This window comes from Bison bison, unplaced genomic scaffold (genome assembly GCF_000754665.1).
Source record: "Bison bison bison isolate TAMUID 2011002044 unplaced genomic scaffold, Bison_UMD1.0 scf7180017864066, whole genome shotgun sequence".
NCBI lineage: Eukaryota > Metazoa > Chordata > Mammalia > Artiodactyla > Bovidae > Bison > Bison bison.
The window spans coordinates 410,116-434,101 of record NW_011494638.1 but is presented as its reverse complement, the minus strand read 5'-3'; the positions used below and the strand labels follow the sequence as shown (position 1 = coordinate 434,101).

General features: G+C 38.8%; 1 protein-coding gene across 1 annotated transcript in view; it reads left to right on the top strand.

The window, feature by feature from the left end:
* The window catches only part of MYO5A (myosin VA (heavy chain 12, myoxin)), a 142,935-nt gene that overhangs the window by 72,127 nt on the left and 46,822 nt on the right, over positions 1–23,986 (top strand). The window contains exons 19-25 of the mRNA XM_010836839.1: positions 889–1,100; positions 2,623–2,779; positions 8,544–8,783; positions 9,816–10,064; positions 12,846–12,939; positions 15,057–15,205; positions 20,118–20,231. Of these exons, the coding sequence (XP_010835141.1) occupies positions 889–1,100; positions 2,623–2,779; positions 8,544–8,783; positions 9,816–10,064; positions 12,846–12,939; positions 15,057–15,205; positions 20,118–20,231 (1,215 nt within the window). The remainder of the gene's footprint in view (positions 1–888; positions 1,101–2,622; positions 2,780–8,543; positions 8,784–9,815; positions 10,065–12,845; positions 12,940–15,056; positions 15,206–20,117; positions 20,232–23,986) is intronic.

The following is a 23,986-nucleotide window of genomic DNA, read 5'->3' as shown; positions in this document are numbered from 1 at the left end:
TAGCTTCCTTTGTAAGATTTATTGATTTAAACTGAAGTAGTTTTAGATGTATGTGATTTCCTATTTTCTCTTTTCATGTACAAGATAGGAAATATTTGCTTACAGTGAAAAGTTATTTTCTCTGTTTTCACTTTGAATTTTACATCACAATATTGATTGTTACAAATAAACTCTCCTCTTTCAATGTGAGATGTTTAATAAATCACATGATTTTGAATAGTTGGATCAGAATGTAATAGACCAAAAATAGTATGCCTATCTATCTGTGTTTACTGCTCAACTTTGCTTATAATCAGAAGTCAGTGAGCATTATAAATGATTATATTTTTGAAATTTGTAGACTTACTATTGATAAAACCAAGAGATAACTGTTGAGAAACTTAACTCTTAACATGAATATGCAGCATTTTTAATCTTTTTGTTTTTATTTTGTATGTATTACTTCCTGCCTTTTTCTTCACACTGGTGTTTTTGTCCCTTCAGCTTTCTCATGGAACTTACAGCCCGATGTAATCCTTACAGCCCGGGTCAGTCAGAGGGAGTGTCAGCATCTCCATTTCCTTGAGATATTTAAAATACAAACAAGCAAATAGTAGCTGCCTATAACCCACAACCAAGTTTTGGGCTTCAGATAATAATTCCAGGTAGACTAATTCTGGAAAATAACTCTTAAACTGCAGTTTTCCTTAAAGTCCCTTCTATTCGCTCAACTTGCCTAGGATCAAAAAGCTGGCTCCATTAGATACTTGTGATGTAGCCCAAGATTTAGCTAATAGTTTCATCCCTTTACTGATACTGCTTTTAGACTTTTTTTTTTTTTTTCTCTTTAAAATTCACTTATTTGGTCATCATTTCTACTTCTGAGTATACAGTTTCTTCCAAATACAGGACAAGGACAAATACCAGTTTGGGAAGACAAAGATCTTTTTCCGGGCTGGTCAAGTGGCCTACCTAGAAAAATTGAGGGCAGACAAGCTGAGGGCTGCCTGCATCCGGATCCAGAAGACGATCCGAGGGTGGCTGCTGCGGAAGAAGTACCTGCGCATGCGCAAGGCTGCCATCACTGTGCAGAGATATGTGCGAGGCCACCAGGCCCGATGGTATGTGTCCTGGTGGCGTGTACACGCTTGCTCAGGGGCAGCCAAGATTGGAGAGTGCATCTGACTTATTGTGTAAGCTAGGACAGTTTGGGGTGGGGTGGTCACCCTACCACTCAAGGCGGTTCAGTTCAGTCGCTGAGTCGTGTCCAACTCTTTGCGATCCCAGGAACTGCAGCACACCAGGCCTCCCTGTCCATCACCAACTCCCAGAGTTTACCCAAACTCATGTCCATTGAGTCGGTGATGCCATCCAACCATCTCATCCTCTATCATCCCTTCTCCTCCTGCCTTCAATCTTTCCCAGCATCAGGGTCTTTTCAAATGAGTCAGCTCTTCGCATCAGGTGGCCAAAGTATTGAAGTTTCAACTTCAACATCAGTCCTTCCAATGGACACTCAGGACTGATCTCCTTTAGGATAGACTGGTTTAATCTCCTTGCAGTCCAAGGGACTCTCAAGAGGCTTCTCCAACACCACAGTTCAAAAGCATCAATTCTTTGGTGCTCAGCTTTCTTTATAGTCCAACTCTCACATCCACTCAAGGCAACACCTTACCTTTTCTTAGTTCCAAGGAATTAACTCATAAGACAGTTAAATAGAATATAATTTCACTCACCTTTAGGAATCAGATTGAACCTCAAAAAAAATTACAAATTACTGTCTACTCATGTCCTCAGTATTTATTTTTTATACATTTATGTTGGGCTTCCCTGGTGGCTCAGCTGGTAAAGAATCTGCCTGCAGTGTGGGAGACCTGGGTTCAATCCCTGGGTTGGGAAATCCCCTGGAGAAGGGAAGGGCTACCCACTCCAATATTCTGGCCTGGAGAATTCCATGGACTGTATAGTCCATTGAGTTGCAAAGAGTCAGACACTAAGCGACTTTCACTTTCACTTTTAATGGACTTGAAGAAATCATCTGTAAATCAGGACAATCATGAATATAACCTGTTAAAAATGCTTCCGTTGAGGTGTTTTTAGGAGCAATAAGCTGAGAACTGTAGAAAAGAATTAACTTACATGTGATTACATATTAGGATAATTTTAATTTAGAGCTATCAGAAGACATGAATTAATGATAAAAAAAAACTTATGCCCAAGTAAATAGATTGAGAAAAAACATCATGTGTTCACAATGGATAGAGCTCAGGAAGCTGGTGATAAGTAGGTATGGTATTACTGTGTAAACTGGTCTGCTATGTAAAGGGTACATAGCCTGGGGTAATAAGCACAGTCCTAAAAGGAATAAACCTTTAACTTCTTTATTGTAAAATCGAGTGATATGGGACAGCCCACATTTTAGGGTTAGGTAAGGTTCATTTGAGATAACAGATGGACAGGTATTCGGGGATCATAAACTAACTACAAATATAAGAAATATAAATGTTGATTTAACATGTATGTTATTAGAATAATCAATGGAAGTACTACTTATTATGGCAAGACATTGGTGCTTTCATCCTCTACAAAATGTGTTCCTGGGTTTTTCTGACTACTGACAACTCGCCACTCTTTCTCTACCAGCTATGCTAAGTTCCTGCGCAGAACCAAGGCAGCCACTATCATTCAGAAGTACTGGCGCATGTATGTAGCTCGCCGGAGATACAAGATCACGCGAACTGCCACAATTGTCCTTCAGTCTTATTTGCGAGGCTACTTGGCCAGAAATAGGTATCACAAGGTGAGGCATTGTTTTCAACTTTTTTATTCATCCCATTAACGTTAATCAAGTTCCACATCTGTACAAAGTGCCACAGGCCCTCCTATGGATGTAGGACTTGTATGGAAACAAGGAAGATCCCCTGGAGAAGGGATAGGCTACCCACTCCAATATTCTTGGGCTTCCCTTGTGGCTCACCTGGTAAAGAATTCACCTGCAATGTGGGAGACCTGGGTTCGATCCCTGGTTTGGGAAGATCCCCTGGAGAAGGGAAAGGCTACCTACTCCAGTATCCTGGCCTGGATATTTCCATGTGGTTGCAAAGAGTCAGACATGACTGAACAACTTTCACTTTCCCTTTCAACCAACAATTGAAATATATTTTAAAATATTAAATAATAAGTACATATTTATTCATTTATTAACATGACTTGGAAAAAGAAAGCTTACCTTTTTATTCCCTTTGCATATGTAATTTGGGGGGGAAAAGTGACATTTTTGTTTCCTGTGGCTGCTGTAATACATTACCACCAATGGTAGCTAGAAACAAGAGAAATTTCTCATTGAACTTTCTCACAGTTCTAGAGGCAAGAACTGTGAAAACAAGATGTCAGCAGAGCTACACTCCCTCCAGAAGCTATGGGGGGAGGACCCTTTCCTTGCCTCTTCTAATGCTGGAGGCCACCACTATTCCTTATACTTTTGTGCCCATATCACTCCACGCCCTGCCTCCATCTTCATTCACATCATCTTCTCTCTGTGTCTAACTTTACTTGCTTTTGTCTGTCTCTTTTGAGAACACTTGTGATGGATTTGGGTCCCGCCTAGATAATCCAAGATAATCTCTCCATCTCAAGATCCTTAACTTAATTATACCTTCAAAGACCCTTTCCCCAAATAAGGTAACATTTACAGATTCGTGGAGGAATCTAGGGGTCTTTATTCAGCTAATTATGGTGAGCTTTGAATAGCTAAAGTATATAACAGATGAACAGAAGATTAAGAATGAAACAAATTTGGAAGAATTTACCATGGTAAAGTGAAATCAAATGTAATATCAATGTAGTTAAAGTTGTATTAACTGGAGTATGATCCTATAGAAATATTTGACAAGTAAGCTTTATGTCTAGCACTAATCATTATGACTAGAGATAGTGAATCACCAGATTAGTCTTACCTAATCATCACTTCTAACAATATATGGTCTGGTCGATGAACATTTTTTCTCTCTTTTATTTCAGCAAGGTTTTGAGTCTGTTCTTTAGGTTCGTCCACCTTATTAGAACTGACTGAAATGTGTTCCTTTTCATGGCTGAGTAGTATTCCATTGTATATATGTACCACAGCTTCTTTATCCATTCATCTGTTGATCGACATGTAGGTTGCTTCCATGTTCTAGCTATTGTAAATAGTGCTACAATGAACATTGGGGTACATGTGTCTTTTTCAACTTTGGTTTCCTTAGGGTATATGCCTAGTAGTGGGATTGAAGGATCATATGGTGGTTTTATTCCTAGTTTTTTAAGGAATTTCCATACCATCTTCCATAGTGGCTGTATCAGTTTACATTCCCACCAGAAGTGCAAGAGGGTTCCCTTTTCTCTACACCCTCTCCAGCACCCTCTCCAGCATTTATTGTTTGTAGACTTTTTGATGATGACCATTCTAACCTGTGTGAGATGATATCTCATTTTAGTTTTGATTTGTATTTCTTTAATAATGAGCAATAATGAATGTTTTTTCATGTGTTTTTTAGCCATCTGTGTCTTCTTTGGAGAAATGTCTGTTTAGATCTTTTCCCTACTTTTTGATGGGGTTGTTTGTTTTTCTGGTATTGACTTGTATGAGCTGCTTGTATATTTTTGAAATTAATCCTTTGTTAGTTGTCATTTCCTATTTTTGTTTTCCATTCTGAGGGTTGTCTTTTCTTCTTGCTTATAGTTTCCTTTGCTGTGCAAAAAGCCTTTACATTTAATTAGGTCCTGCTTGTATTTTGTTTTTATTTCTATTACTCTAGGAAGTGGGTCATAAAGGATATTGCTGTGATTTGTCCTGGAGTGTTCTGCCTATGTTTTCCTCTAAGAGTCTTATAGTTTCTGGTCTTAAATTTAAGTCTTTAATCCCTTTTGATTTTATTTTGGTGGGTGGTGTTAGGAAGTTTTCTAATTTCATTCTTTCACTCATAGCTGTCCAGTTTTCCCAGCACCACTTATTGAACATGCTATCTTTGCCCCATTGTATATACTTGCCTCCTTTGTTAAAAATAAGGTACCCATAGATGTGTGGGTTTATCTCTGGACTTTCTATCTTGTTCCATTGGTCTATATTTCTGTTTTTGTGCCAGTACCATACTGTCTTGATGACTGTAGCTTTGTAGTTTAGTCTGGAGACTGTTCTTTAGAACATATTCCGAATAAGCCAGAAATACCCTGATGCTGGAAAGATTGAAGGCCGGAGGAGAAGGGGGTGACAGAGGATGAGATGGTTGGATGGCATCATGGACTCAATGGACATGAGTTTGAGTAAACTCCAGGAGTTGGTGATGGACAGGGAGGCCTGGTGTGCTGCAGTCCACGGGGTCACAAAGAGTCGGACATGACTGAGTGACTGAACTGAACTGAACAGTCTAGATCTTGGAGCCCTTTGGGCATTGTTAGAAGGAGAGTCAGTTGAGTGATATAGGACATTTCTCTAATCATAGGCAGTATGTGGGCTTGCCCTGGACCCTATTCATGTATGTATTTTACTTTCTTAATTTAAATTAATTTTAGACAACAAAGAAACATGGAAAGCTAATGAGGCTTGAATGAACATATTTAAATAGCTGTGCTTTGAAGAAAATTTGAAGACAGTTTCTCCAGGTCTTTCTGCCCATGCCTGCTTTATGGTTAGGTGTTCTTTCTTTTCAAGCATGAGCTTTCAAGGGAAGGTAAAGCCTTATTAAACTTGACCTATTAGATACACCAAACTGGTTACTCCCCTGTTTTCCTCAGTACTGTCTTTGGGAACATCTGAACTGGGGTTTGAGGCTATTGGTTAGCAGTAGAAGTCTCTAGCCAGCTTAGCTCCCACTGTGACTGGACCTAGTGAGGGTACCAGCTTAGAGACTAGTTTATGTGTAGGCCAGTGGGACCCCCTTAGTGATCCTTCTAGCTGTGATTCAAATCTCAGCCTCCCCTTCTCCAGCTTTGAGAGGTCTTAAAGTGAAAGCAAGTGTTATTTAATGCCTCTGACTCACTCATGGAAATGAGATTGAGAATGGAAGCTCTAATTATATACCATTTCCATTTGACTGAAATTACAGAAATGGACCAATGTCTGAAGTTACATGGGAGAAGGAAATTGAATAGGAAAATTGGCATTAATAGCTTTGCCACTGTGTGCTGCTTGAGTTTTTTTTTAATTCTGAAAGCCTTCAGTTTGCCATCACTGAGTTTTACCCAGTTTGTCACTAGTCATCCAGATAGACAGGGGCTTCCCTCAGGATTCTGACGTTGAGTGAGAGCAAAAGCCCTGCCTCACTGCAGCGTGATGCATGGTGACTGCACTTCGTGGGAACTGAAGGCTACCTTGGCATTAGGAAAACAGCCCAAAGGTGCAGTCTTGAGTTAGCTGAAGACACTTATATAGGTCTCTGAAACACCTATGTTTATTTTGCTGTTGTTTAGTTGCTAAGTCATGTCTGACTCTTTTGGGGGACCCCATAGACTGTAGCCTGCAAGGCTCCTCTGTCCAGGGGAATTTTCAGGCAATAATATTGGAATGGGTTGCCATTTCCTTCTCCAGAGGATCTTCATGACATAGGGATCGAACCCACATCTCCTGCTTAGCAGGCTGATTCTTTACCATGGAGCCACCGGGGAAACCCATGTTTATTTTGTATGTGATGACTTTAAACACAACCACTTATTTCTTTTGTATCATCTGGGGTGGCACATGATTTCATTATTTTTCTCAGCTACATAACCTAAAAATAGGAACTGTTTTTTCAATGATCTTACCAAATTGCTACCATCTGAAGAGACTGTTTCAGAGATTTTTTACACATTTAAAAAAAGTTTCATGAAAGGTATATTGTATCCCTTTATCATAATCACTAGTGAGTACTTAAGTGAATACATTGTAACATTCATATCATACAAGTTCAGTTCAGTCACTCAGTCATGTCCGACTCTTTACGACTCCATGAACCACAGTACGCCAGGCCTCCCTGTCCATCACCAACTGCCAGAGTCTACCTAAATCCATGTCCATTGAGTCGGTGATACCATCCAACCATCTCATCCTCTGTTGTTCCCTTCTCCTCCTGCCCTCAGTCTTTCCGAGCATCAGGGTCTTTTCAAATGTGTCAGCTCTTCGCATCAGGTGGCCAAAGTATTGGAGTTTCAGCTTCAACATCAGTCCTTCCATCCTTCCAATGAACGCCCAGGACTGATTTCCTTTAAGATGGACTGGTTGGATCTCCTTGCAGTCCAAAGGATTCTCAAGAGTCTTCTCCAACACCACAGTTCAAAAGCATCAATTCTTCAGCACTCAGCTTTCTTTATAGTCCAATTCTCACATCCATACATGACCACTGGAAAAACCATAGCCTTTACTAGACAGACCTTGGTTGACAAAGTAATGTCTGCTTTTTAATATACTGTCTAGGTTGTTCATAACTTTCCTTCCAAGGAGTAAGCGTCTTTTAATTTCACGGCTGCAATCACCATCTGCAGTGATTTTGGAGCCCAAAAAAATAAAGTCAGCCACTGTTTCCACTGTTTCCCCATCTATTTGCCATTTTATAAGATCATAGTTTTGAAAGGACCTCGAAGTCTTGCTAGTTCAGCCCTTCCTAAAATCTAAGAATTTTCGCATCATTCCTGGAAATTATTTGCACAATCTCTGCTTGATGGTCATTAGTGACAAGAGATTTATCTCATAAGGATGAATGAGTGTTTATCAGTTTAGGGGAATATCTTTTTTTAAGAAAACACAATATAAAATTAATATCTGTTTACTTTATCTTCCTTTTAGCTTTCCTTTTAAAGTTCTATCCCTACTACCTTTGAACCCCATGTGTGGGTTTGTGCTACATTTGTAAAGCAATGGGAAATCCTCACTAGAGTGGTATTCCTCAAAAATGGCAAATGAGAGAGTCATTTTTTTTGTTGTTTCTTGGGGGAAAATCAATAAATTAATAATAAACTTTGCAGTACCCTAAGTGTTGGCTTCTATAGCCTGCTTACCAACCATACCCTATGTCCTCAAGCCAGAGACCTAATGCACAGTGATGTGGACCCAGCAGTAAGGGTAGTGGGTAAATCTATTTTACTAGCACATAATTCACAGGGTACCAAGCTCTGTTTATTTTCTGAAGGATAACTGATTGCTTTTAGAAATCATGTAGTTATAAGAAACCTAATGCATTTTTCTTTCTTTTTAGATTAGTTTTCTATTTAGTAATCTGGTGTCTTTAATTTTGATGGCTCTTATGTGTATACTCTGTTTATCATCATACATAGACATGTAATCCCACATATGACATGTGGATGTAATACATGTTTTATATATGTTTCTCAAATTGCCTTTTAAAGATTACATTTCAGTCATCTTTTAAAATAATTGGTGCCTCCATATATTTGTGGTAAGTACACTCCACAGAATACATGGTTGCCTCAGCTTTTCCAGTGGCTTTCCCTTTAGTTAATGTGTGGTTCTCAGACTGCATCCAGAGGTTGATAGAGTTGAAATTGAGTGTAGTCCAGGGTCTGACATTACTTGCACCTACCCTTCTCTCCAGATACTCCGTGAACACAAAGCAGTCATCATTCAGAAATGGGTCCGTGGCTGGCTGGCTCGCACCTACTATAAGAGGAGCATCCACGCCATCATCTACCTTCAGTGCTGCTTCCGACGGATGATGGCCAAGCGTGAGCTGAAGAAACTTAAGATCGAGGCCCGCTCCGTGGAGCGCTATAAGAAGCTTCACATTGGCATGGAGAACAAGATCATGCAGCTGCAGCGCAAAGTTGATGAGCAGGTGTGTTTTGAACAGCAGTCCTAAAAATGCAGCATGCCTAATGAAATACACTGGGGTTATCTCCAGCATTGTCTCCTTTTGACTTTACCTTTCAGTCTCAGCAAAAAAGTAAAACAGTAGTGACATTAATGAGCAGGCAATAGTGACAAGCTCATAGGTAAGATTATAATTTCAAGGACCAAGGCGGGAAATTGTTTTTGAGAACACAGACAGGTTTACTAGCAGTCCAAAAGGTTAGGACTGAGAATCATATTGTGCTTTATATTTTACACAGCTCTTTCATCATTATCATTCAGTTATGTGTAATGTATTGTTTCTTTTGTAGATGAGTTGTTTAGCACTGAGATGGCAAAAGAAGCAGGAAGATGTCCATGCTTCTGAGGAATCTGCAGTCTATTTGCAGAGATAACAGTTTGATTTCTTACAGATAGTTATTACCAAGTAATATTTTAGCACCTGAAAATTATATAGGTAGTTAGTGACATATAAATACTAATGATGACAAAGAAAAACAGAAAAGAGAATGAAATAAAATTCATCAGACAGGTTTTCTGAATGGGAAGAGTTTCCAGATGTTAAACAAAGAGATTTGTAAGACGTGATTTTGAGGCCGTTTTACCATTCCTATACATCACTAGCCAGCACATGGTTTTCAGTAGCACACTGATTTGTTTCTAAAAACAAATCTAGATTTTCCTATTCCTGGATTGAGAATCAGGAAAGAGAATTTAGTATGGTAACTCTCCTTGTGACTATGAGAGAATCACATCTATGTTGCTCATCTCATGTAAAACGTAAATAATTGTGTCTGTTCTCTTTTTGTATCACTAAGAGGGGACTGATTGTGTTACTTTAAATGTCACTAGTATTTTGGTTAGAGGCTATATCAGTGCTGCAGTGACACAGCATGAATATGATGAATAGGCATGGTTTTCTCACTAAGTACAATTCATGGTGTATATATTTACTTGCTTATGTATATATTATGTATATATTATGTATATATTTACTTACTCATGTGTGTGTTTAAAGAACAAAGACTACAAATGCCTCATGGAGAAACTGACCAATCTAGAAGGAATATACAACTCGGAGACCGAGAAACTACGAAGTGATTTAGAACGTCTTCAGCTAAGTGAAGAAGAAGCTAAGATTGCTACTGGACGGGTCCTCAGTCTGCAGGAAGAAATTGCCAAGCTACGGAAAGACCTGGAACAAACTCAGTCTGAGAAAAAATCCATTGAGGAACATGCTGATAGATACAAACAAGAAACTGAGCAGGTAGGAGCTGATGTTCATATCCTCATCTACTTCTTTCACAAAGGAGATGTGCTGCCATATTGACTTGGTTGGCCATTGTAGCTCAATGTAGTTCTCAGTTGAAGGTAAAACACACATTTCAGTCAGTTGACTGTTCATTATTAGTGTTTTTCCCCAAGGAGTTCTTCTATATATTGGATGAGTAGCTATAGGTCTTTTAGCAGAACGTTTTACTCTACTAAGAATAGAAGGAAAGCAGTATTATAAGAAGAAAATTGATGGCCAAGTACCTACTATACACTCTTTTTGTTGAATGTATAGATCTGTGTGGAGTCAGCCAGCTTAAGGTGATTAAGAAGTAAATTAAACAATAAACTGTCAATAGCTAGTAGGAATTTTTATGGAAACCTACATTAAGGCTGTTTTGAGAAGTCCACCAGAAATCCAAATGTCTACACTGGCCATAGTCAAGAACTACTATGCAAAAAATAACAACAAAACTGCTTACAGATTGACAGATGTTTCCACACTGCAAATTTGTATTAACTTATATCAAAACTTTATTAAATATAGAAAATACGAAGGCTCTCAAGAAGTAATGAGGAGTATTGTTTAAACGTAAGAAAAAATACCTCAACATAAGGCTTACTGGGAAAAAGTAATAGATTTTTAGAGATGCTACTAGTATTACCATCTTTAAATGAAAACAGAGTTGACTCTGTTGGCTGTAACTACTTCTGAACCTCAACAGCAGCTTATGCAGTAAGAACCTCTGAAGGAGCTTAGACAGTTCAGGTAAGATAGTGTCACTAATAAGATGGCAATCCTTCCATGATATTCAGGATCCTGATTAAAATAAACCCGTCTATATCTTCAACAGATCTTGACTCTGTGTCTGGAAACAGTTTCCCTGGTAGCCTAGTCCATAAAGAATCTGCCTGCAGTGCAGGAGACCTGGGTTCAATGCCTGGGTCGGGAACATCCCCTGGAGAAGGATTCAGTATTCTTCAGTGTTCTTGCCTAGAAAATCATATGGAGAGAGGAACTTAGCGGGCTACAGCCCCTGAGGTCACAAGAGCTAGACACAACTTAGCAACTAAACCACCATTAATATACGTTACTTTGACATGGCAAGCTTGTTCTATTGAATATATATCCAATGAGATACTTTTGAGGTTTAGGATCTGTCTTCCTCATTTTCTCTCTTTCTCAATCTCTTTTTTCCCCATTTCCTGGGTCCCTGAAAGCTTCCAAAATTCCTTAGAAACTATAGAGTATTAACTTGATAGGGGTATTCTCTTTTCCTTTTCACAGTCAAATTCATACCTTTCTAGTTAGATAGAATAGTATACCCAAACATATTCAGATTTCTCCTTCTTGTTTTATTATCTGCAGCTTTCACAGGGATATCTATAGGCACTACCATTAAGTCTTTTAGATGGAGTGTGGTAAGAATGAAAACATTTCCCTGGGAGAGCCAGCCTTGTGGTCAGGAAAGCTGCATTGCCAGTCAGCCTGATCAAGGAGCCTAGAAGGTCCAGAGAACTGTGCTTCTTAACCAGGAATGTGTATCAGAATTGGCTGGAGAGTTTTTAAAAAGATACCTGCCCAAGCTCTGGGAGTGTGGGTCGGACACATTTATTTTGAAAAAGCACCACAGGTGATTGGTTGCATAGCCCTGACAAAGAGTGGCTTCTCTCAAGAGCACCCAAAGAACCCAGCCTTTGTACTGAGCAGACCTTCTCAGGACAGAAGGAAGAGACTGGACAATCAGAAAGAGCACCTCCTGGCCTGGTGTCTGCCGTGGCTCAGTGCTGTAACTTCAGTTCTCTGTTCTTCAGGGATCCTTCGTCACAGCCCATTGTCTCCATCGCTGAACTCTTCATACATTCTCTTTATTATTAAAGCTGTTCCTTTAAGAATTCTATGAACTTACATTTAGAGAAAGGAATTCACATGTCACTTATTCAGGTTTCACTTCAGCACACATTCTATTACAAAGCTAAACTATATAAATTATCAACTTTGCAAAGTTACCTTTGGTTTTGATTTTTGCTTCCTGAGAATCCTTATCTAACCAGGAACCAGAAAGTTAAAAGGTCAACATTTTTTTGTGTGTGTGGTAAAATATGCTTATATGTGACTTTAAATTTACCATTTTAATTGTTTTGAGTATAAAGTTCTATGACATTATAGTCACATAGTTGTAAGGCCAATGCTTAAATGTGGAATAAAAGTTTACAACCTTGCAAAACTCTTAAAAGGAGATGAAAGTAAAATTCTCAAGACAGAGAACAGAGAGCTTTGGAAGGTCTTCAGCAAATTTCATACTTTTCGTGTCCTCTGTAATCTTTCTGTTGTATCTTGGGTCCACATAAGCATTGTGTTAGGCTTTTGGGGTGAAAAGGTGTTATATTACTTTAAGAGCAAATGCTTTCTAGGTGTCAGGCAATTGGTAAATGCTCAAGGTACAAAGTAAAACAACAACAGCAAATCATCTTTGTCCTCCAGTAATTTCTAGTCAATCAGGGAAGTAAAAGTAAATCATTTATAAGGGGTATAAGGAGGCATTTACAGGGTTCTGTAGCAGTCCAATGGAGAGACATATAATTGGACGAGTTTCTGGGAAAGCTTTCTGGGGGGTAATGCTTGAACCAGGTTTAAAGGATGACTGAATATAACTCAGCAAAGAAGTGAGACAGTGAGACATGGCAGTAAGGAGTGACTACTGTGTGTTTCGTATTCAGTATCGGGTTTCCTCTGTCTGTTGCAGCCATATCAGTTTATTGTTTCATTTTATAGCTGGTGTCAAATCTAAAGGAAGAAAATACTTTGCTGAAGCAGGAAAAAGAGGCCCTCAATCACCGTATCGTGGAGCAAGCTAAGGAGATGACAGGTAAGGCTCATGTGGGCCCAGCCTACTGCACTCCAAACAACCTGAGACCAAGGGTTTAAAAGTTATAACTTTGCGTATTTAGGCTGGCATCAATAAGTTTCAGAGTTCCAGAGGCAGGCACTCTAAATATTTGGTTGAATTAGTTGGTGAATTTGTAAATCGTATCTCCCTAAGTACAAATATGAATTCATGCTTAGTCAATATCATATATAACTTAAAAAAATAATTGTATGTATGATTTATAGCTTATAGGAGTCCTCTTGATTTAAGACAAATTCTTGAGCTAATATGTATATTATAGGAGTATATGTATCTATGTATATTATTGATTTTGCTAAATGAATGAATACTAATTTCCTAAGATCACTCACTTTTTACCATCTTAAAAAAAAAAAGACACTAACTAGAGGTAGACATTTATTTGCTGTTGGTAAGATAAATTAAAATGATTATAATTTACAAGAAATCCACATAAACTTAAACATGAGATAAGAAGATGTATATCAAACTACAGCAATTGGTGGTAGAAATAAAAAGGAAGAGGTAGGTTAGAGTGAAAATATATGAAAAGAATTAACAGATTATTATCATTTTTGATATGGTATTCAAAAGAGGAGAAAAAACTTTCTAAAGTGTTGCAATGAGTTATCAAAACAATAATATGTTATTAGTAATGAGGAAATTGAGGAAAACAAGTCTCTGTTTATGAGGCAAATCAATTAAAATTTGGATGTTAGCTAGGGTCTCCAGATAGAGGTGATCTGAAAGCGAATTGAGATTAAAGAGAGAACCCTCAGGGGTTTTCCCCACACCATACTCTTCTTCCCAATTAAAAGGAATACTGTATAGAAAAGATAAGAAAGTCTGGAATTTATAGGATAATCATACAAAAGAGATAAGGTGAAGAAAAAGAGTCATAAAAGAAAGTTAAGACGGAAAGAGAAAACAGTCATTGAAGATGTGGAAAGAAGGTTGCTAGGATGCAGAATATAGTGGAAAAATCCAGAATGATGAGAACTCTTCTAGGAAAATAGGAAATGTTATTTGATACTAAAGAGAACAAAACAAATAGCAGTGGATTTGCCTAGGGAAAATTTGTTGGTAGCCTTGGGCAGCTTCCACAAACTTGTGAGAATAAAAGGCAATTTATAGAATGTTATATAGAGAAAAAAATCCTTTCATTCACTTATTTGCAAATTATTAAATCTCCAGGACAGGGGAACACTGTGGAGGCAGTCATGACAGGACACTTGGAAGTCCTTGGCCTCGTGGGGCTGACAGATAAAGAGATGGTGAGCAACGAAGCAGGCAGGACAGATTAAGATATGGGCACAAAATATGAGGTAGGAAGCCCAGTATTTATAAATGTGGTTTGCTCAGCTCGTTGAGAGAAAGCACATGGCTGAGATTTAAGGCTTTTTTATTGATACTTTGATCTGCAATCAAGGGCTAGTCTCCACTCTCCAAATGATGTCCTATCTACATGCCAGCCACTAGCGGATAGAGAGGGTAGAGTGAGGTGAGTAAATGGAAAAGTCAAGTCCCCAGCAGCACATAGGAATGGTGACAACAGAGGACCAGGTGTGGCAATTTACCTGAGTAGAATGGAAGGAGTAACAGGACAAGGGCATTCGCAGTATTGGGAAATTGTAAGACAGAAGCCAGGGACTGAGAGATGAGTAGAGAGACTCTGGAGAGCAGGACAGCTAGGTCTTCTGAGAAGTCACTGTTCCCCTAGGGGCCTGAGGAATGTCTCTAACTTTTTCAACAAAAGAATTTTATGAGTAGCCTGAAACAGAATACTAATGGAATAAAAAGTATGTACTTCTAGTTACTAAAGGCTGACTAGTGGAAGTTATCAAGGATGTGCTGTAACCAATGAATAAACCAGTTCTGTTCATGGAAGAATACAATAGATGATTGTTGTTTTTAGTAAATTATTTTATTCTTCAGCCATGATATTTTCTCTTTCCCTGCCTCCACTAAGATACTCTTCATAGATCATAGTGCTGCTAAAAGTAGAATCCCTCCCAAAGACTGTAAGCCAGTGCCCATGTATTTATTCTTGCATTTTGTGAAGCCGTCTTTGGTATGTTTTTATCTCTCTCTTCTTTCAGAGACTATGGAGAAGAAGTTAGTAGAAGAAACAAAACAACTGGAACTCGATCTTAACGATGAAAGGCTGAGATATCAGAACCTTCTGAATGAGTTTAGTCGCTTGGAAGAACGCTATGATGACCTCAAGGAAGAGATGACTTTGATGGTGGTGAGTCAAATACTTTTGCCCATTTTTATAAAAAAATTTAAACGTGTGCAAAACTAAATAGAATAGTAGCATAAACCCCCATGTACTCCATGTACTCATCACTCAATTCCAAAACAGTCATCACATTTCTATCTCCCATTCTAACCTATATCACGCTCCATCCAATGGATTCGATTGTCTTAAAGCAAATCCCAGAAATCACATCACTGTATTCATACATAGTTTTATAAATTCAAACACTTTGAAGACTAGACTATAAGTCAGCATTGCTGGACTTTGTTTATGTACTGAATGACTTAATGTAAAATTTGCTTATAAAGCAAATATTTGTAAGGTCAAGTATTTTCTCAGTAGTTTTTGTAATTTCAAAGGCATATTCCTAAACAAAGAAGATTCATCTGCTATTTGTAATAAATTGTCTTACCTATTTCATGGACTCTTCTGCATCTGGCCAAGTACTTTTTGTACTTTTGATAGTGCTGCACACCATCCCTGGTCTACTTATTCTGATATCGGGAAACAGAGTTCCCTGACAGTCTTGTTCCTGCAACCGTCAGCCTTAAATGTAACCTAATGGCACAAATGACCAGAAATGCCCTGAAATATTTGCTGTAAAACACAAGATAATTTGGATGGGTGTGGTCAAGATGGCAGAAGAGGAGGACCCTGTGCTCAACTCTTCCCACAGGCATACCAAAATTATAACTTTACGGAGCAATTGTGTATAAGAATGACCTGAAGACTAGCAGTGTTAAAGTGCTGTTAAACTGCTGCACTCAATATGCCAGCAAATTTGGAAAACTCAGCAGTGGCCACAGGACTGGAAAAGGTCAGTTTTCTGTCCAATCCCAAAGAAAGGCAGATGCCAAAGAATGTTCAAACTACCAGACAATTACACTCATCTCACATGCTAGCAAAGTAATGCTCAAAATTCTCCCAAGCTAGACTTCAACAGCACCTGAACCAAGAACTTCCAGATGTTCAAGCTGGATTTAGAAAAGACAGGGGAACCAGAGATCAAGTTGCCAACATCTGCTGGATCATAGAAAAAGCAAGAGAATTCCAGAAAAGCATCTACTTCTGCTTCATTGACTACACTAAAAACTTTGTGTGGATCACAACCAACTGTGGAAATTGTTCAAGAGAGAGGAATACCAGACCACCTGACCTGCCTCCTGAGAAATCTGTATGCCAGTCAAGAAGCAACAGTTAGAACTGGACATGGAACAACAGACTGGTATTGGGAAAGGAGTATGTCAAGGCTGTATTGTCACCCGGCTTATTTAACTTCTATGTAGAGTAAATCATGTGAAATGCTGCGCTGGGTGAAGCACAAGCTAGAATCAAGATTGCCAGGAGAAATATCGATAACCTCAGACATGCAGATGACACCACCTTTATGTCAGAAAGCGAAGAACTAAAGAGCCTCTTGATGAAAGTGAAAGAGAATAGTGAAAAAGTGGCTTAAAACTCAGATTCAAAAAACTGAGATCATGACATCTGGTCCCATCACTTCATGGCAAATAGATGGGGAAACGATGGAACCAGTGACAGACTTTACTTTCTTGGGCCCCAAATCACTGCAGATGCTGACTGCAGCCATGAAATTAAAAAATGCTTGCTCCTTGGAAGAAAAGTTGTGACAAACCTAGACAGCATATTAAAAAGTAGAAACAGTACTTTGTCCACAAAGGTCTGTCTAGTCAAAGCTATGGTTTTTCCAGTAGTCCTGTATGGATGTGCGAGTTGGACCATAAAGAAAGCTGAGCACCAAAGAATTGATGCTTTTGAGCTGTGGTGTTGGAGAAGACTCTTGAGAGTCCCTTGGACTGCAAGGAGATCAAACCAGTCAATCCTAAAGGAAATCAGTCCTGAATATTTATTGGAAGGACTAATGCTGAAGCTCTAATACTTTGGCTACCTGATGTGAAGAACTGACTCATTAGAAAAGACCCTGATGCTGGGAAAGATTGAGGTAGGAGGAGAAGGAGATGACAAAGGATGAGATGGTTGGATGGTATCACCAATTCAATGGACATGAGTTTGAGCAAGCTCTGGGAGTTGGTGATGGACAGGAAAGCCTGGTGTGCTGCAGTTCATGGGGTTGCAAAGAGTTGGACACGACTGAGTGACTGAACTGAACTGAAGACTAGCAGAAATTATTTCATGCAACTAAAGATATAAAAAACAAACCTCAACAAAATGGGTAGAAGATTAAAGGATACACAGAACAAAAAGATGTAAAATATGATGACAAAAACACTAATAGTGGAAGAGGAACTAAGAATGCATGGTTCTTATAATGTTTTGAACTTAAGATCATATTTAAATAATTATATATGTGTGTGTATGTATGTATATGTATATGACTGAACCTCCTTTATTGTTGCTTATATGATCCTTGTCATAACCACAAACATAGATATACACATATATAAAAGGAGAGTAATCCAAATATAATAGTAAAGATAGTCATCAAATCACAAGGGAAGAAAGAAAGGAACAAAAAGGAGCTACAGCAACCAGAAAACAACTAACAAAAGGGCAATACGTACATACCTATCAATAATTACTTTCAATGTATTAGACTAAGTGCTCTAATCAAAAGACATAGAGTGGCAGAATGGATAATGAAAACAAGACATAAAGACACACACACACACCTGTGAGAGAGTCACTTCAGTTATAAAGACACACGTAGACTAAAAGGGAGAGAATGGAAAAAAGATATTCCATGGAAATGAAAAGAAAGCTGGGATGTCAAGAGTCAGACAAAATAGACTTTAAGACAAAGACAGTAACAAGAGACAAAAAAGGACATTACATAATAACAAAAGGATCAGTCCAACAAGAGGATATAATAGTGGTAAGTATATGTTCACCCATCATAGGTGCATCTGAATGCATACAGAAAATATTAACAAATGTAAAGAGAGAGATTGACAGTAACGCAATAATAGTAAGGGACTTTAATAATAGTAAGGGACTTTAATACCCCACTTACATCAAAGGACAGATCATCCAGAAGATTGAAATCATATCAGTCGTCTTTTTCCACCACGATGCTATGAGAATAGAAATCAACTACAAGAAAAAACCTGAAAAAACAAATACATGGAGCTAAGCATACACTATTAAACAACCAATGGGTCACTGAAGAAACCAGAGAGGAAATTTTGAAAATACCTGGAGATAAATGAAAGTGGAAACACAATGATTATCATCTGTGGAATGCAGCAAAAACAGTTCAAGAAGGGAATTTTAATGGCAAATAAATAAGCAGTCTAGCCTTATACCTAAAGGAAGTATTGTCAAAAAAGAAGAACAAACAAAATTCAACATTAGTAGGAGAAAAAAAAGATTGGAATGGAAATGAAATAGACACTAAGAATCAGTTGAAAAGATGCGCAAAGCTAAAGAGCTGGTCCTGTGAGAAGATAAACAAAATTGGTAAACTATTAGCCATAATCATCAAGACAAAAAGAGAGAGCCCAGATTAATAAATCGGAAGTGAAAGAGTAGTTATACCACAGAAATACACAGGATCATAAGAGGCTACTAGACAATTACATGCCAATAAAATGAGCAATCTAGAAGAAATAAACAAATTCCTAGAAACATACAATCTCCCAATACTGAATCAGGAAGAAACAGAAAATATGAACAGGTCAAATATCAATAATGGAATTGAATCAGCAGTCCACACACTTCCAACAAAAGTCCAGGGCCAGATGGCTTTGCAGGTGAATTCTGTCAAACATTTTAATAAAAGTTAACACCTATGCTCAGTCTATTCCAGAAAGCTTCCAAACTCATTCTGTGAGGCATCACATTGATACCAAAATCAGACAAAGAAATCACACACACACACACACACACACAGAAAATTGCAGGCCAAAATTACTAATAAACATAGAACAATCCAAGTGGTCTGGCTTGAGACACCAACTACTCCTGAGGGCTTGTTTCCCTGTGGTCTCACAGATGGGTCTGCTTTGTCTAAGCCTGGATGTTGGAAGGAACGAGGCAAAAAGCTCTTTGTGGCTTCTGGCTCTTTTCCTGCACCTTGGAAGGAGTAAAGGAAATTGGACAGATCACAAAGCTTTCAGAGGCCTTTTTGGAGCTCTCAGGATTTGTAACCCTAGAAGATCCAGGCCGCTGAACCTCTCCACCTCTTCTGCTGGGGGCACCCTCGGAGCGAGGGGCCCAAACCCCACCTTTTTATTTCCTCTTCCTTCAAGTCATTCTTTAACCACTTCTCCAGAAAGGAAGGGACTGCAAATACCTAACTTTTCTATTCCCCACAGGCTTGCTGAATACTAGTTCATTAGTTACCACATGTCATGACACTATCACCTGGGCTCCCTGAATTAATAACCCAAGGATCTTCCCAGAGCAGCTTCCTGTTCTGCACACTCATCCTTGCCACTGCTGACTCCAGAGCTTCAGTTCCATGCATAAAACTGACAGAAGCTGTAATTGCCTGTGTGAAAACCCCCACCCATGACCTATTAATATGGTGCAGTAAAATGATTATGCTGTCATTGAGTATATCCTGTGGACTTTTGGAGTGATTTTGTTTGATTATAATATGGAAGTCATCATACTTATGCTTCACCTCGTGTGACTAGCCACTCACAACTTTAAGAGGGGATCTGCCGTTAATCAGAGATGATTTTTATCTGAGTGTTTAGTTTTGCAACTGTACTTGTCACACCCTCCTGGTGCCTCTTTCTGCTCAGGAGGTGACCCTTGTAAGAGTTTGTTAAGACAACATGGAATAGATTGTTTGGGCATGAGAGCATTAGGTCGTGAATATTAGAACCAAGTTAAGGTGGATGCTGTCTTAACTATGCCAAATTCAATTGTTTAATTATGTTGTGTTAACTGTAGCTGCTTATTTGTGTTGCAGAATGTGCCTAAACCTGGACACAAGAGAACAGACTCTACCCACAGCAGCAATGAGTCTGAATACACCTTTAGCTCTGAAATTGCAGAAACTGAAGATATTCCATCAAGGACAGAGGTATATTTTAGACACCTATCAATAAAAGTAAGATGTGCCTATCCTGTTATTAACAGAGAACATTTCCATTGCAGGGAGGACCCCATTTGTTCATAAATGTAACATTTGTTCTATATTCTTTATAAATGACTTGAAGGTGCTTAATTAGCTGTGTATATACATACCTATTACATATTTTTGTCAATCAATATTTCAATTTTTAATGTGATTTTGAGGACCAGATTTTCCCTTTTGTAATTCCCTTTTATACCTTAACGTGTTCTGTATGTAAAAAATATATGAATTTGTTTTAGACTGAGGTCATTTTTTGAAAAGTAAGCTTTTATCCTAGAATATTATAATATAAACACCAATGCCCTAGAGTTTAGCAGAATTGCTGCCTGTTTGGTGATAGTTTGTATGCATGGAAAACAGCTTATGAATCTGTCTTAGCATTTTGTGTTACATGGTTTGAAATCAAAATGACATATTACTGTAACTCCAAGAGTACAGTGACTTTAAGTTAGATTGTTCCCAAACCAATTCTCATATCTTCTTCAAATATGATATTAGTTTCTGTAATGGGTAATTCAGGCACATTATTTTCTATTTTTATCTCATATTCTGAGAAAATGGCCAAGTCAGAAATAGACTGCTTCTGGCAGAAGAGCTGAAAAAAATTGAATGATTCTTTCCTTTCTTAGTTCTACTTGGGAATGAAAAGTTTCTCCATCTCATTCTGCTCATTTTAAAGAAAGTGTCACATTGTTGGAATGTCATATAGTTGGACTCATACATTCAAGGGGGCCAAGTAACTGGTCCAAGGTCACAGCTTGTAAGTGGCAGAGCCAGTATTCTAATTGAGGCTTGTCTGTTCAGAGCTCCACACTTCACCTCCTCCCACTCAGGGGTTCTACACTGCAGTTCTCCAGTCCTTTCTACCTACAGATAAACAGATAACATTAGTCTGGGAACACTGATACAGCAATATGGCCAGTATGTAATAGCAGAGGTTGTTCAAGTTATCTGTTGTGCAACAAACCATCCCTGACTTTAGTGGTTTCAAACTACAGCAATTTATTATTGCTCACAGTTCTTTGGGTTTTGACTGGGTGGTACTTCTGTCCCTTATGGTGTGGGCTGGAGTATCTCCCTGCATTCAGCTGGGGTGAGAAGGTCTCCTCCTTGGGTTTCTCCATGTTGCTTCTCTCTTCAATAATACAGTGAGTGGGTTCTAGGAGTGCAAGGGCAAAAGATGTCAGGCTGTTAGAGCCAGGCCCAGAACTGGCATGGTAGCAGTTCTGCCACATTTTATGGTCAAAGCAAAGTATGAGGCCAGCCCAGATTCAAGGAGGGGAATGGACTCCATCTCTTAATGGGAAGAAAGTTATTTTTGTTGGGTGATCGTTGGTAGCTGTCTTTGGAGATTACCCCAGAGTTAGACTTTGAAGATTTCAAAATTACAGCTTCTGAGCCTTTAGTGGATATAAAGGTGTTTTCTCCAAATTCTTACAGATTTGAGGGGAGAGGTAACCTTTTTCATTTCTCATTCTCACTTGTTTTATGTCAAATGACTGAACTGAACTGAACTGAACAGTGGGATTTGGTACAGTTTTCATCTTTTTTGAAAAATGAAGAATGAATTGTGCTTCAGGAATCACCAACAGATCTTGGGGTATTGATACTGTCTGTCACATGGTAGTCATGTATGACCACCAGCAGTAGGTCATACACAGGAAGTCTCCTCTCAGAAACGAGGAAGGGTATTGACTGAACTAGTCATGCTTGTTGCTTGTGACTGAGTGCGTGCATCTGAGACGTGGCTGGCTTTGGTTAGTGCTGTCTTCATCATGGGGCAGACTACAGTCACTCTCCTCCTTAGGACTGAGTTCATAACCTTAGCCTCAGTCTCTCTGCATTTCAGTTTCCTCCTCTATGAAGTGGCACTGCTATTATTATCTTACTTTATAGTGATGTTTTGAAGATTAAGTGAGTTAATTTTTACACACTTGCAACAGTATTAGATACATAATAAGTGTTCAATAAATAAAGGTTTTTGCTCCAATAAACAGGCTTTAAACCCAGTCTAATAAACAGACTGGGTGTGGCCAGGATCAGAAAGATGGGAATCTGTACAACTGATAATAGGAAAAGAGAGATTGATCATCAAAGGGAAGTTGGGCAGGAGACATGGCAATCTAAGGCTATGGCTGTCACTTTGCTCTTCAAGTTACTTACCACCTTCAGGTTTGCATTTCTTCCTGCTACTTCCTCTATAATGGCCAGGTTTACAAATCACCTCTTACAAACTAAAGGAAAACTTTCAACTCCTGTATGTAGTATTCCCAAGTAACTCCTTTAGAATCCAGGGGCCAGGGCAATAATGGGATCACTCTTGCTTATGAATTGATTTTTAAATTAAAATAGATTGTTTTGAAACACAGAATTCTGACCTCAGTCATGTATTAATAGCAAAATTTGATGTAAAAGTAAAGGATTAATGTCTCTTTAGTCACAAATCACAGACGTGTGATTTGCTGTTCACAAGTCACAGTGGCACCTCCACTGCTGTTTGTGGAGAACTCACCTGCCAGCTCTGCTTGCCTTACAGCCCTCCCACACTTCCAGCGTCTTTGTGGTCTGGGGTTACAAAGACCACGTAACACTTTTGGGAACCATTGCTTTCCCTGCTGTGTCATGCACCTTCCTTAGTAACCATTGACTAATTATCTCAGTTCTGCTTCTGCTCTCAAGCTTCCTCACACTTGTCAAATCCAGGGAAAGCATCACTGTAACTTTCTCAGCTACTGTTAGCAATAATTCCCGGATGACTGCCAGGCCTGTCATGGTAATTTTGTGAAGAAATTCTGTTATTTTCCTGATTTTCCTCTAACGAGAGACTGTTGTTATTTTTTAGATTAGTTTTTAAAGCTTCACTTTCTTGGAAAAGCCCTAGATGACAAAGTCCTTACAAAGGAAAGAAAGCAAAAACAAAACCCTAGACACTTTCCTGAGCTAGATGGTCCAGTCATCCTCCTTGCTCATGTGGTATGGGGAGGACAATATCTCTTTGATTATACATGTCATTAGAGATAAGAATGGGCACCATTTGGAGCACTCTTAGTTACTAATCATTATGTCTCAAAGCTAGTGGAGGTGATGAAATTTCAGTTGAGCTATTCCAAATCCTGAAAGATGATTCTGTGAAAGTGCTGTACTCAATATGCCAGCAAATTTGGAAAACCCAGCAGTGGCCACAGGACTGGAAAAGGTCAGTTTTCATCCCAATCCCAAAGAAAGGCAATGCCAAAGAATGCTCAAACTACCACGCAATTGCACTCATCTCACACGCTAGTAAAGTAATGCTCAAAATTCTCCAAGCCAGGCTTCAGCAATATGTGAACCGTGAACTTCCTGATGTTCAAGCTGGTTTTAGAAAACGCAGAGGAACCACAGATCGAATTACCAACATCCGCTGGATCATCGAAAAAGCAACAGAGTTCCAGAAAAACATCTATTTCTGCTTTATTGACTATGCCAAAGCCTTTGACTGTGTGGATCACAATAAACTGTGGAAAATTCTGAAAGAGATGGGAATACCAGACCACCTGATCTGCCTCTTGAGTAATTTGTATGCAGGTCAGGAAGCAACAGTTAGAACTGGACATGGAACAACAGACTGGTTCCAAATAGGAAAAGGAGTTTGTCAAGGCTGTATATTGTCACCCTGTTTATTTAACTTATATGCCGAGTACATCATGAGAAACGCTGGACTG